This window comes from Lycium ferocissimum, unplaced genomic scaffold, assembly GCF_029784015.1.
Source record: "Lycium ferocissimum isolate CSIRO_LF1 unplaced genomic scaffold, AGI_CSIRO_Lferr_CH_V1 ctg11653, whole genome shotgun sequence".
NCBI classification, from domain to species: Eukaryota; Viridiplantae; Streptophyta; class Magnoliopsida; order Solanales; family Solanaceae; genus Lycium; species Lycium ferocissimum.
In genome coordinates this window covers 13091-28142 of record NW_026713939.1, presented here as the reverse complement: position 1 = coordinate 28142, position 15052 = coordinate 13091, and the positions used below count along the sequence as shown (strand labels likewise).

Genomic DNA, 15052 nt, shown 5'->3' with positions numbered 1-15052 from the left:
TGTTCCGTCTTTACTATTTGAGCAACTTTGTTAGAATCTCATTCGTAAAAAAATTGTTTTTCGGACCACAATCATCTTTGGACAACTGTGGATTTGCACTTTTGGCTCTATTTTGTGCTGGTCTTCAAATTTTGCCATTCAAATGGGCCGGTCTTTAATTTTTAGCCCTTTAAAATCGAACCTATGCCTATAAGATCAAATTTTGCCATTCAAATGAGCTGGTCTTTAATTTTTGTCCCTTTAAAATCGAACTTATGCCTATAAAGGCTAATCCATTTGAAAGACAAACCGCGCAATTACTTCAATTTTAACCAGAATGGATTTTCTTCTTCTGTGATGGAAAATCCTGTGCATTTTGAGAAAAGCAAACTATTTTTTCCAAAAAAATTCATCAGGTAATGTTCCCGTTTCTAGAAGTATGTAGCATGAAAGTTGAAATTGAACTAGTTGCGTATCTTGGACAATAAAAACCAACTTGTACCTAAGAAAAGTTTTCACCATTTCGCAATATAATTGAATTTTCTTGGGCTGGAACCAACAGTAAATAATGTGCGCAAATTAGTTAATAAAACATTTTCTTTTTGAAAATGACTAATCCTGAAAGGTACATTACATGTTCTTTTTGGCCCATGGCATGAAGTGTCTCACCGAATCACCTTTCTCATGAAACGTCCCACCGAATCACCTTTCTCATGAAGTGTCTTACCCAATCACCTTTCTCATGAAACGTCCCACCGAATCACCTTTCTCATGAAGTGTCTCACCCAATCACCTTTCTTTCTTTGATATGCTAACCAATAACATCGTAGGAAGAGACACCGAAAGTGGACCTGAGAGACCTAATTAGAACACTTATTTTGTACAAGGAAATATAACTAAATAGTAGTAACAAACTAATTTTAAACAACTTGCTTCCAATACTATGAGATGACCATACAACCCTCTTCCACAAGGAAAAATGGTACGATGAGAGCAAAGTCGTGCAAGAGGCTAAAGCATGCACAGATTTGGAAGAACAGAAAAGACTCGTAATACAGCAAGTTTGTGCATGCTAGTAAATCATCTGCCTTATCATCCTGCGAACTTGGATCCATATAGCTGTTAGGAAAAGCTTGGATTCACTGCTCATCATCAGTCCGTCCAAAATAAGTTGATAAGAGTAAACAAATTTCTTTATACTGCAATGTTGGCCAGTGCAAAAACTCCATTGAAAGATATAGGTAACTGTCACTTCTCTAGAATCCTAGAGCATGGGAAGTCCAGAATGCAGGAACGAAATGCCGTGATTGCAGAAAGACATTACCCTCCATTGAAGGTGCTTTTCTACTATTCAATTGATCCGTACAACAATTTCTAGTCAAGTCGCACAGACCTCATCAAGTGAACAATAGTCCTATGAAATATGTCGAAATGGAGAAGGCCCTGAGCTCTCAACAGCTTGTTTAATACGAGGAAACCGATCGGCCCATGATGAGTATGCTACACCAAATTTAGACAAGACAAGTAGAATAAGCAACAGCCTCTCAAACATTTTCAAAGCTAGGAAGAAAGAGAATATAAAAAATAGAAATACTAGGCCTTATTTGTCTTTATTAAAATTGAGTATCGTGCGAATCCGAATACACATCTAAAAGATTAAAAAGCGATTAAGATGTTCATTAACTTTCATATGTTGAAATTTGAATACACAGATTATTACGATGTCGTATTAAGATCAGATTACCAAATAATTAAGACTATTTTTTTATAAGTACTGAATAATTAAGACTATTTTTCAACATCTGAATATAAAACTTGTCTTTAAATTAATAAAAATAAAATTCAAATAAATACAAAATTAATCTAATATTAGCTATATCAACAAAATATCTTTTAAAACCTATATGGCGGTTGATGATGCCGATGGCCAGTGGTGATGGTTGTGGGTGCCGATCGAAGATGGTGTAGGTTGATGGTGGAAATTGTGGGTTGTTGCTGGCGGTAGTTGATAATTGTGGTGGATAATAGTGATAGGTAATGGTGGTGGTGAATGACGATGGTGGTTGACGATATATAGTGGTGGTTGATGATATTGATTGACCGTAGTGATTGATGGATGTCAGAATGTGGTATGTGATGATTGCGAACATTGGCTAGTGGAAGCAGGGACGGCCGACCGTGATGATTGGCCGTGGTATTAGTTGTGGACGAGAATGATCGTTGGTAAGAAGTGTGGTAATGATAATGAAGTAGCGGAATGTAGACGACGGCGTTAGCAATGAAAGTGGGTGGAGTAGTAGTGAACTGACATCTTTGTAGAATCTTTGTAGAATCTTTGTAGACATCTTAATAATATTGAGACTTTATTATAGATCATAGTCATTCAGACATATTAGAACCCATTAAGTGGTTGTAAAATATAAAGGGAAAAGGGTAAAAAATATCCCTCTATTTTGGAAAAAAGGCTAAAAATATCCTCCGAACTTATTTTGGGTCAAAAATACCCCTATCATCCTTAAAGTTTTCAAATATACCCCCGTCTTGACGGAAATTATCCCCCCCAAAATAACCCAAAATCATTTAAACTCCGTTCCATCATTTAAACCCGACCTAACTAAATAATAACCCATAAGATCCCCATTCTCCAAATTCCCTCAAACTTCAAACCTACGTATTGGGGAATAAGGGGATCTGCGAGCTCAAGCTTAAATGATGCGACGGGGCCCAAACCGATTTCGGGTTATTTTGGGGGATAATTGCCGACAAGACAGGGGTATAATTGAAAACTTTAAAGATGGGAGGGGTATTTTTGACCCAAAATAAGTTCGGAGGATATTTTTTAGCCCTTTTTCCAAAGTAGAGGGGTATTTTTGACCATTTTCCCAAATATAAAATAGAAAAAACAAACACACTTAATGATTGATATCTAAATGATTAAGATTCAGACAAAAAAAAAAATCCGACTTAATGACTGAGATTTGAATGATTAACATTAACACCTTCATTAAGTACAAAGAAATGAGGCCTAATATTCTTAATATAAGAGAACTACGAACCTGAGGTAATTATCTGAAAAAGATCTACTTCAGCTGTAGCATCATCGGATATCAAGTCCTGAATTCAGCCAGAAAAATAATTTGTCAACTGGAGTATCAGAAACCACAACAAACAGATCATTTCTTTGGCATGTTTCTTTTCTCATGTCCATTTTAAATGGGGGAAAGAGGAGGGTGGGGAAGATCGGATGCTAAGATTGCTTATGAGCTATGTTGCTCGGACTCTCCAAAATGTTGCTGCACCCGTGTCAGATTCTCCAAAAATGCACTACTTTTGGAGAATCCCACACGCACCTATCGACATATCTGAAGAGTCCGAGCAACATAGCTTATGAGTAATCCCAAAATATGGAGAAAGATATCAAAGTACAGTGAAATTAGTTAATAACAGAAGGGCTAAGGCATAAGCCAGTGAATTACCTGACCACACATTGCAAAGCTTCGTTCAATGAGCTTCGACAGACTACCAATATTGCCACTAGTGAAGTCCGGATGATTTAGAAGAGCTTCCTCTGATGTCAAATCAAGTATAAGTGAACAGATGCTTGATGCCATCATGATAATAGATGCCTCGTCCGTACCCTCTGGAATGGAAATACATAAATTTCAGCAACCTTTGGAAAGCAACCAAAAACCAAGCGAAAGATGGTTGAGACAGTACGTCTCAGGAGAGAGAAACCGAACATCTACCACCTCTAGTGCAATTTGCTAGGATAAGTAATTTATAGATATATATATGTGCTATATTCTTGGTGATCACGAATTACTGAAAATTCAGTGATGACATGGAGGGACAATTTGTTACTCAAGTACGGCTCTTCATTTATTTTAACATAAATATATTTCAGATTGACATCAACCCCACTGGTTTTATTGGTAAATAATGTCAGATATCCATTCAGGAGAGTACGAAGAAAGAATTTCGTTAACATTTGTCTGACATCCCTAAAAATAATACATTATCCCTAGTAACTGCAGCATCTCAGCTTGAAGAATCCACAAATCCTCCCAGTAACGTTGAAAGCATGCATCACACAGGAACAAGAAAAATAGAAAATAAATTTCAACAAGCTCTCCCTCCCTTGCCCTTTGATATTTACTTATTGTGCTCACGTGCAATTGACAAATAAGAGCTTCACAGTCTCACATATTGGAGCGACAGCCAGATAGCTGAGATTTAAGACTTCTAGATGGTGCACTTTGAAGCAGCAGAAGTTCCTTGGATGGAAGCAGCAATGAACCACCACTAAACAGAAACCTTTTCCTAGTTTAATTTTAGTAAAATTCTCTCCTTTCTGGTCCTGCTTCCCTTAAACTGAGGAAGTAGGAGGTGAGGAGTAAGGAACTATGATGCCCTGGGGGCCTCCTTGATACTTTTTATTTTTTCAGATACAGCTTCCATTAGGTCCAGAGTCATCTATAGCTGTTGGATGGCGCAGAAAAGGTCTGCTTCTGGAGAGATCAAGGTTCCACCTTTCTTCTCTAGCTCTAAAGACATTTATCTTTTGATTACATTCTCTTATAAAAAGCCAATTTAAGAATTTTTGTTTCCTATATAAGACTTCCCCATGTCATCATTGTTTATTTTTTAATTGAATGATTACTGGCTGACACTCTCTTTGGTGTGGTTATGAGGGATGTGCTGTGCTAGTGTTTTGAAGTCCACACAAGCATTAGTGCTCTAGATATTTCATTGGTTTTGCAAAAAACAGATGATTTGTGTCATCTACCTGTTGATACGGAATTTGGATCCCCTAATGGTTCATTTACTTCTTGGCACACAATTTACCTTTTTCTATACAAGCAAAACACACACCAATTTTTTTTTTTTTTTTTTTTTTTTTTTTATGAAGTAAGAAACACACACCAATTTTGTTTTATCAAGAACACCAATTAATTGTAAATCCAGCTTTCTAGTAGACTACAAAGCATAATCTTTCTACACCTGAGTAAGGCTTTTCATTACTTGGTCATGACTCATGTTCGAAAAACCGGACCAAACTGTTGAATTAGATTAAAATGGTTATGTAGGTTGCTATGTTACTTTTAACATCAATTGTTTGGTTTAGTATCATTTTGGAAAAAAATCTGTACAGAAGTGAGAAGTAACTTCCTGATAAAAAAAGAAGTCAAATGTACTCCCTCTGTCCCAATTTATGTGGCACCATTTCCTTTTTAGTCTGTCCCAAAAAAGAATGTCAACTTTCTATAATTAGAAACAATATAACTTTAAAATTTCCCTTTTACCCTTAATGAAATGATTTATAGCCACACAATTGTCTATGGTATGTTTTAGATCACGCATTTCAAAAGCCAACCTTTCTTTCTTAAACTTTATGCCAAGTCAAACGGTGCCACATAAATTGGGACGGAGGGAGTAACTATTATGTATTTAAAATTAAGAAAAAGAAAGAAAAGGTACTTTTAGTTTTATCAGTTCTCATAAATCTGGGAGATAAACTTGTGTAGATTGGTGCCCCTTCAAATGTGCCCCTAGAGTGGGTTGTTCCTTTATTAAAAAAAAAAAAGGGCATCAAACTTTCCAAACTGGACAAGCTGGTTGAGTTATATTCAAGATTTTTGCTTGGTTTCTTCTTTAAAAATAAGATTATGATTTCTCCCAGTCTTGCTCCCACTTGCATTAGTTTGTCTTAGAGCTATAGATGTTCCATAAAGTTCTGACAGGCATACTAGCAGGAACTAGTAGAAGTTAGCAATGATAGTATTACGTTATGTGATAATGTGATCCCTTCATGTTCCACCCTCCAATTTTCCTTTCTTTCGTGTGAGAGGAAAATAGAATGCTATTTATGTTGGGCTATTTGAATCAAAAGAAATTAAAATGCTATATATGTTGGGCCACTCGAAACATAATTGGAACTATGTGTCTATTTGTGCATATAATACAAATATAACATACTTGCAACCTCGTGTTCTGTCAAAGAGACCCTTTTCCCGCTTTTAACAAATTCAACATGAGAAGTACATTGGGTTCAAATGATATTAAGCAGCATTAAGTCATTAACCTGCCTTCAAGTAGCATCTTGACATTACCAATTTTGAGAGACTTCGAGCATTCTTTTATCTATATATAATTTGACCCCAACGTACTGCAGCTAGGGACAGGGTCATTTAAAGGTTCACACCTCTTCACTAAAGGTTGATGGGCATCAATTGCTCATCTTTTGAGGATGACGCTACAGATGGGAAATATGAATGCAGAGCAAACCAAGAAAATTCAATAGTTGAAACAAAGAGATCAGGCTCGGCAAGTGCAAAAATCTGAGTTAAAGATATTACCTGCCCAATGTGACAATGCTACTAAAAGTCTGATAAAACTGGGATCATCTGAAGGAAATTTAGTTTGCTCCCGCTGTTTATGAAAAGGCAAGATTGTCAATAATATCATACAAATATAACTAATTCATCAAATAAGATGTTGAAGCACGAAAACTACCTTTAGAAGAAGATTCAAAAGTGTATTGCAAGCCAAGAATATAGAACCATTATCCTCAGATGTATAATTGTTTTGGTCAATCAAAGCAATAAGGCAACCGACAACCTGCAAATTAAATACATTCCGCCGGAAGATCAAGAGATGAAGAGGACATATAAATGGATTGCCAGCTGTCATACAAAATATTGGTTCATAGATTGCAAAAATGCTGTATTAATCGAAGAAACCAGAAAGAAAGTGAGACTCGACTCACTTCTCTAAATGCACCTGAGGAAGCTAAAATTTTACATCCTCCAGTCTTGAGAGTTATTTGACACAGCATCGGAAGCAGAAAACAGATGGAATAAAAAGGACTGCCATTTGAAACCATGTCAGAAGTTCCATGTCAGCCGCATGTTCAAGACATTGAGAGGAATGTTGGTTAATAGAAAAACAGTAACAGAAATGCCAAACCTCAATTCATCTTCCCCTTCAATTGAAAGCAAATAGCCTAGGAGTTCTGTGACCTTATCTTTACATGCATCTGGTACTTCTGCAAGATAACTGAAAGAACAAAGACATTCACTACTTTAAAAAATTTCTCCAATAGAATCAAATCAAACTCCAATCTCCAGCAAATATGGCCCAATTCAATCCACACTACGACATTACATTAATATGGCACCAAGCCTTTATTGGAACCAATTAAACCCCAATTCCACACAAATTTCAAGATGGCAGTAAATATCTAAAACTCTCCAGCTAGCAGATAAAACCAGGAATTGTAGAGTTCATATCATTCACAACGCACATATATGCACTTGCATCCATTTACAACAGGAAGTTGAATTAGAAGTAAAAGAATTTCCTATTTGAATGAACACTGAAATTGGGAAAAAACATTGTCAACAGATATAGTTATGACCTAATATATCCGAAGAAAAAGAGAAACAAGTAAACAATATTAACTCACAATGGCAGAAAAGCATCTAAGAGAACAACAAGGCCGTCAAACACAAGCAGAAGCAGCAATTGATCCCAATTTGAAGAAAGGAAAACTGAAAGCTAAACTAGCACCAATTCTGCTAAATCTGTTCATTGGAAGGCTTAGTTTTCTTTAAGAATATCACCTATAAAGACAGGTACTGCTGATAATAATTACAGTGCTAATACCAACAGTTTAAGAATATCACCTATAAAGACAGGTAATGCTGATAATAATCACTGTGCTAATACCAACAGTTCTCTCAGGGGATGATTTTATTTGCAGCCAGAGATTCTCTACCTTTTTTTTTTATCTACACAGAAGGAAAGGTGGGATTCATACCTTCCGATTAGTCGAACAGCCGCTAGAAGGTCATCCCCTTTCATCTGTCCATGCTCCTGCGAAGAATCATTATTGCATGAGCAGACTTACTATAATTATTCTCCTACGTACTGATGGAAAATAGTACCTTAGTATCTCGTAGATAGTCCAAAACAACACCAATTGTCTCATTGAGCCCCGAAATGATTTTTGTGAAAGTGCGCTCACTGATAACAACATTGACAGTTGACTCTGCAAATGATTTTCATTAAATAGTCAGCTCATAAGTCACCTCCTAACATCTCTCTACTGCTGGATCAAGATATAACAGCAAAGCATAACATTCAAATGAAACACTCCCTCTGTCCCAGAATCAGGCTTCCAATTCGACGAATATCGACTATAAAGGGTAGTACAAGTGGAGATGACCTTAGTTTCTAAATTTTTAACTATTACTGGCATAAATCGGGTTCCATGTTAATTTCTTCAGTAATATTTTTCCGAAAAGTATCAGGAAAAATAAGAAATATTTTCTACCACACAAATATTGTTACATACCTTCTCCAGCAAAACTAGAAATAAGTTTAATTATCTTTTCAACCAAAGAGAGTGCTACTCCAAGATTCCTCTGCTTCACGAGAATGTTCTCTGTATTTGAGGACGCCTTGGAGGCTTCATATTTCAAGTATGCTAGGTCATTTAGAAGAACAGCAATTTCAACCCTTGATGACTCCAAAACAAGCAGAATACACCTGAAGAGATGCACAGATACTTGATGCTTTCCACGTCCCAACTCAGAGATAAGACAATGGAGGAGGCAAGTTAAAGAAAGAGGAACACAAATTCAACACCATGAATTTCTGCTTTACCTGTCAGCAGGCAGGGAATCCTGAGAATCAGTTGAGTTCATCTCCCCAATAAGCCAACCTTCACCAACAATTGATATGACACACTCAGCCAGAACAAGAGCCTGAAGCTTATGTGAAGGTGCTACAATAGAAATGAGGAGAAAGGTGAATTACCCAAAAAAAAAAAAAAAAAAAGACACAAAAAACAAAACAAAGAAGGACCTAGTATTATTTTACCAACTCTTACAATTAATATGCAAATTAACATAGTTGACCGAGCAACTGCCAAAGATTTGAATTCTGCAGCCTGGACAGCCCGAGGATTCTTGCATAGTGATAATAGTGTGAAAGAAAAGGAGGAAAAAAGTTGAAGTCATGTTGGATGGTAGGGTTATGACCCGTTAGTTAACACATTTTGGCCCAATCTTTATTGACCCAAATAAACTTTGGGCGGGTTGGGTTATGACCCCTTTATTGGCTTGACCCGTTTTGACCCAACTTGGGTTTGACACCTCTACCTATATGAATCATTTGCCTACATGTGTTTTGTTACTACTTAAATCCATATTGATTCCAAGAGATCGTAGGTCTTTTGACGAAACTTCAATCCAAATGACTTTAGATCTAACTCGTCCCTTTTTAGCAACTTCAATCATCACAGTGCTACACCTATGGAAAATGCACTATGTAAGACATGGCCAAATCATCTCATGTGACCTGCTCTCATTTATCCTCTATGTGACTACTTGCACCCTATGTCTGATATGATAATTATAATCTTCACTTATTTTGTATGATAAAATTTATTTTAACATCCTTATTTCTACGACACTCATCTTATAGATATGTTAGGCCTCTACATTCACTCCCATATTCTCTTAAAGTAACAAAAATCATTTCCACGAGGGTTGGGGAAATGAAAAAATGGTACTATATTTGAAGTTGACAGATTTATGCAAAATGAATGGAGAAATATATTTACACATAAATTTTGACATACCAACTCGATTTTGCAAGATAGCCACAATACCAATCCGCAGGTTTGTTGACCAAACGTCATTTTCCATTAACCGAAGAGCATCATATACAGGTGCCTGTAAATTGTGTATAAAAAGCCAGAGTCAGATTCCAGACAGTAGAGACATGACAAAAGGAGCATATATGGGGTTCAAGGAAAACAAGCAACTTATGACTGAATGCAAGATAAATTTATCAAGCCTTCTTCAAATGGTCAACTGTATATTGTAAAAGATCACTAAGAGCACATCCCAATAAGACCTATAATAAAAAGAGTATATCCCAATAAGACCTATTAACCAAAAAGAGCATATCCCGATAAGTAGGACTGTGCTACAACAATCGGTTCATCTATCAATTTTCACTCTCTACAACCAGACATTTGATTGGTTTTTTCGAATGCAATCTTTTACAATTCTATTCATAAGGATATCCCAGTATTTCTAATAGATTCATTTCAAGGATTTCCTTTTAATAGGTATAAAAAAGGGCAGCCCGGTGCACTAAGCTCCCGCTATGCGCGGTGTTCAGGGAAGGGTATATGAAAAAAACAAATATAATGAATATCTCTAGATATAAAAGATAAAGCTAGAGAAGTTGCCCGATGGAGCAGGGACTGCTAGCGAACATGATACTGAATACTGATAAACTACAAACGAATCAGTCTATTGGTTATTCAAAATAAGGATAATCATAAAACAAAAGATTTTGAAATTTCTAATATGGTTGATAGCATGTTAGTAAGGATATATGACCATATTACACCAAAAGTACAGATACATGTGCTTAATATAAAGTAACTAACATACAGAATATCCGTTGGACAGGATAGCTGATAGGAGGTGAAGCGCTTCAAACTTCAGTGCATTTTGCAGTACAACAAACTGCTTTGCCACTGCAGCCACCTACCACAAACAAAAATATAACATACAAATTTAATGCATAAAAAATTGTGTAGACAGAGATACGTGAAAACACACAGTATGCTGTAAATCAAGCATCCAACAACTGCACCAAAAAACTCTATCAAAGGGACTCAGTTCTGGTAGACTCACCACCATTGACAGATCAGTTGAATGCTCAGAATAAACATTTTCTGAGGGTAGCTTAATAACAATGATTTGCACAAGTCTCATAGCAAGTTCAATCATATGACAACCTGAAAACAATTTAAAAATAAAACAGGATCAAACTCGGAAGCAAAATCAGGTTGAATCTATGAAGAGACAACGGCAAGGTTGTAGTTATAAGGTGAAACTATGATCCTTAGAAATGTAACATGTTTCAGATGATCAAACTAAACACCATCTGGTAGAATCATCATTTGCGAAGCGAGCACATTCAAGCCACCAGATTTGAACAAGGTTTTAACCCCTTCTTCGTTGGCCGTTGAGACCAAAAACAAAAATTCATAGCATTCTTCAATGATAGGTGATCCTGCTCTGGAAGTGTAAACAAAATGCTAATGTTACACATTTGGTAGAAGAAATGGAGAAGGCAAATGTAATTGTAATTAAGCAAATGCACCCCACAGTAACATCTCACTGAGCTCTCCGGCATAATAACAAAAACTACTTCAGAGACAACAGAAACCAACTTTCCACTTACTAAAAGAATCTCTCACTAATTAATAACAGCAACATAAACTGCAGAACCGAAATTGCCAACGAAATGATTCAGCAGAAAACATACTCTCGGGACATTGTCTCTACAATGAGAGGAATCTTAGTAACCATATCTTCCGAAGCTGCAATCTCGGGAACTCTACAAAATGCTGCAAGAACTGTGATTGACAACTGCAAGTAGGCATCACGATTCCCGCCATCACCTCCTTTCCCCGTTCCTATAAAAACCAATTTTCAGATTAAAACTCCAACCAATCAATTAACTACAGCTCAATCCCAAACTAACTGAGGACCACAATTTGAATCCTCTATATTATTCCCCTCTAATTGGGCCAATTTCATCTCATACTGGTAAGTAATTTATCTTTTAAGGAAAATCAGGACAACGAACCCTAAATACGAATTTGAGAATCGAGTGGGAGCAACCTTGCATTCTAAAAGGGAAAGTTTGCCAGCTCTGCCCCAAAAGGGAACAAGAAACACACTTGATTAACTTTTTCCTTATATATGGTTTACAGGGAGTAGGGAAAAGCCCAATGGAAAGCAATGACAGTGAGAATGAAATTGTGACCTCTTGGCCACCAGACTATACATTCACCCACTTAACTACCAATCCAAATGCTAAAAATTCACTGAACAAAAAAAAAAAAAAAAAAAACCATTTAGACCTTTTACCAGTTCTAAGAAGGCGGTGGAGGAATTGAGGTCCAACGGCATCGTAAACCTTGAGAATGGCGGTGTGGTCATCTTTATTGCAAAATTTGGTAACTAGAAGTAGACCCGCTAACCTCTGCTCGTCCCTTTCTCCTCTGAGTAGCTTCAAACAATCATCTAATGAAGCTTGTACTTGGGATGATGATGATGATGCCACGCTACTTGAAGAAGCTTCTTCTTCCTGAAATTTAAAACAAAATCGAGTCAACCAAATAGAGATTGCTTAAGTGTCCAAGCGATGGAAAGTAAAATGTTTAGCAACCATTGAAGTGGCTGGAGAAGAAGTTGCGGAGTTTGGAAGGAAGATGAATAATGGAAAACGGAGGGGCTTTCCAGAAAGTTGAGGCCTTTGAGCTGTGGAGGGAATGTTTTACAAATGTCAAGCAAACTTACTAACTACTTTGAAGACGTTTCTTGAATTTTTCAGAACGGCAAAGGGTCATATATATCCAGTACTTTGGGAAAAGGTCTTATATTTACCTTTCGATATACTTTTGGGTTAAATATATCTTTACCGTTATATTTTTTGGCTAAATATATCCCTATTAACTAATAGACCTTATTCTAAGATTAATTTGCATCTAAATGTCTACATGTAGTGTTTTAACCCGATCCCATTTACTCGGTTAAGCTAATCTCATCCCACATGTTTTAATCTGTCGCCATTGGTGACACCTTTAAGCTCAAGCAACATCCTTCTTCCGTCACACTACACCAGAAATCACCGGCATTAAGCCCCTGCAGAGAGCAGTTAACTTATTACACGTCTGGCCTTGACTTTGTGGAAACCCACTCCCATATTTGTCTTAAAGATTTGCATAATCCCTCGATCCGTTACCAGTTCCAATCCACCTTATCTACAAAACATTAAGAAAAGGCTTAACAAATATTTATGAATATAAATCAAGCAACCAGTTTCCCACTACTTAAGTAATATAAATCGAGATTTTTGTGTTTGTGTGTAAGCGCACACCCTTACACACACAAAAAGAAAGACAACCGTCTCACCTTTCCTCCATAGCTAGCATTTCATTTCAACACCAAAAATTCAAACTAAAATTATAGCAGTAACTTTCACAAAAATCTCGCACTTCTTCTTCTTCCACCAAATACTGGCAAAGTTGATCACAAATTTCTTAAGTTTCACTTTGATGAATGCTTTTTCTACTTCAAATTTGATTCTTTTCCCAGGTATGTAATGATGCTGGATTCGAAACCATCTCTTCATTCCTTTCCTCCATCTCCACACTCGACTCCGCCGACAAATCGCTCATCCAAAAATGATGTCTCCCTTCTCCGGAGCACTACAACGACTCTCTCTCACCAACCGCTCCAAATACCGACCCTTATTGTGGCAATGCCGAAGGGAAAACTAAGCCATCTATGGAGGAAGGTACGAAGTTTGGGTTAAAATTAAAAATTAAGACACATGGCAGTCATTGGTGTTAATCAGATCGATTAGAAACAAATTAGTCTTATACAGTGGAATGTTAGTGGTTTGTTAGTCAATAGGGGTATATTTAGCCCAAAAGATAACAGTAAGGGTATATTTAGCCCAAAAGTATAACGAAGGGTAAATGTAAACCTTTTCCCAAAGTACGGGGGTATATATGACCCTTTTCCGTTTTCAGAATGATTTATAGAGGAGAAAAAAAATTATGCCATCTACAGGCAAAATTTAATTTGGGTCTCGCATAACCAAACATTGGTGTTAGTAGTAACTAAAGGCCTCATTTGTTTGCACTTAATGGAGGTCTGAATCTGAATGGTTCACATATTAGGTTATTAAGTGCATTTGTTTACATTAAGATCTAAGCACTTATTTGATCTGAATCGGTTTTAATCACTAAGATCTTAAACAAAGTCCACCATTAATATATACTTCTATATGAATAATTTTTACAACCACACCACATCCTCCTAACCCCACCCCCTCCACCACCCTACCACGAACCCACCACTCGCCCCACTACTACTAACCACCTCTGCCATCACAACTACTATCACCACCACCCTACCTCCACGATCTATCCCGCTATCACCATCACCACTGTCAACCACCACCATCCTTACCCTCCTAACCCCTCACCACCTGCCTTACTCACCTACTACCTACTTACTTTCCACTCTCCACTTCCAGCCCCACCCGCCACCATTAATCACCTTTACCATCACAACCACTACCACCACCACTAACATCATAACTAGAACCGCGGTAAAAACCTCATAATGGATACCGTACAAGTAATGCCTCCAAAGCTTCAAAGCGAACTACGACTAACAACTCCGAACCGCCGGGTGAGGTAATTCTTCTCGTAACCTCTCAACCGACGGGAAGCATAAGCTATCACTACTACCCTCCCCGCATCAAGCATCGTGCCCAAACCCATACGGAACGTCACAATAGACCGCGAAGTCCGCCCTCCAGGTAAGGCTAGGATCGGGGGTTGACGGTCAAGCCGAGCTTTTGAAAGATCTCCCTCACAATCATCGATCCCCACCGAAGGAACATCCTTCGCGGTGATACCGTCGAGATGAAGCAATGGCAAAGAAAACTTCTTCACAAAGCGACGGTAATAACCGGCCAAACCCACAAACCACGGTCTATAACGGTGCGGGCCTCGCCCAACCCCTCATAGCCTCAATCTTCGTGGTCAACCATAGCATTCCTCTTTGGACACCTACATGGCCCAGAATGCCGAACTCTAACCGAACTCACACTTAGAAAATTTAGCAAACAAACTATGTTTCTTCAACAACCCAAGAACGATACGAAGATGGTTCTCATGCTCCACTCTACTCTTGGAATACACCAAGATGTCATCAATAAACTGTCACGACCCAACCAGAAGGCCATGACGGGCACCCGGTGCTAACCCACCTGGGCACTTCTTATCGTACATTCGCATTCACATCTAGGTGAGCCACATGGCTTACTTGAGATTTCTATACATCAGTAATACTAATCTCATTGGGCAACGACACATTCATAATATCATCCACAACTATGTGACGAGGCTAACAAAAGGATATACAAAATCTGAGCCGACAAGGCAAAAAGGCACCTAGCT

At 37.6% G+C, this 15052-nt stretch overlaps 1 protein-coding gene across 3 annotated transcripts; it reads right to left on the bottom strand.

Annotated features, from left to right (window-relative positions):
• Positions 1–562: 562 nt before the first annotated feature.
• Positions 563–12416, bottom strand: LOC132041769 (uncharacterized). 3 transcript variants are annotated; one of them, XR_009411231.1, is made up of 19 exons: positions 12244–12416; positions 11943–12162; positions 11335–11485; positions 10948–11084; positions 10698–10801; positions 10452–10547; positions 9626–9719; positions 8647–8767; positions 8336–8529; positions 7926–8029; positions 7799–7854; positions 6946–7035; positions 6746–6845; positions 6493–6597; positions 6336–6408; positions 3456–3619; positions 3036–3093; positions 744–1372; positions 563–685 (listed from the first exon to the last, which is right to left on the bottom strand). XR_009411231.1 is itself a non-coding variant. In XM_059432463.1 (18 exons), exons 1-18 carry the CDS (start codon positions 12244–12246, stop codon positions 1236–1238), a joined length of 1944 nt encoding a protein of 647 aa, XP_059288446.1. In that variant the 5' UTR covers positions 12247–12416; the 3' UTR covers positions 759–1235. The 3 variants fall into 3 exon arrangements, 2 of the variants coding, with proteins under 2 accessions (XP_059288446.1, XP_059288445.1); XM_059432463.1 differs by lacking the exon at positions 563–685 and having other exon boundaries at positions 759–1372; positions 8647–8704; XM_059432462.1 differs by lacking the exon at positions 563–685 and having other exon boundaries at positions 759–1479; positions 12244–12413.
• Between the last annotated feature and the right edge of the window lie 2636 nt (positions 12417–15052).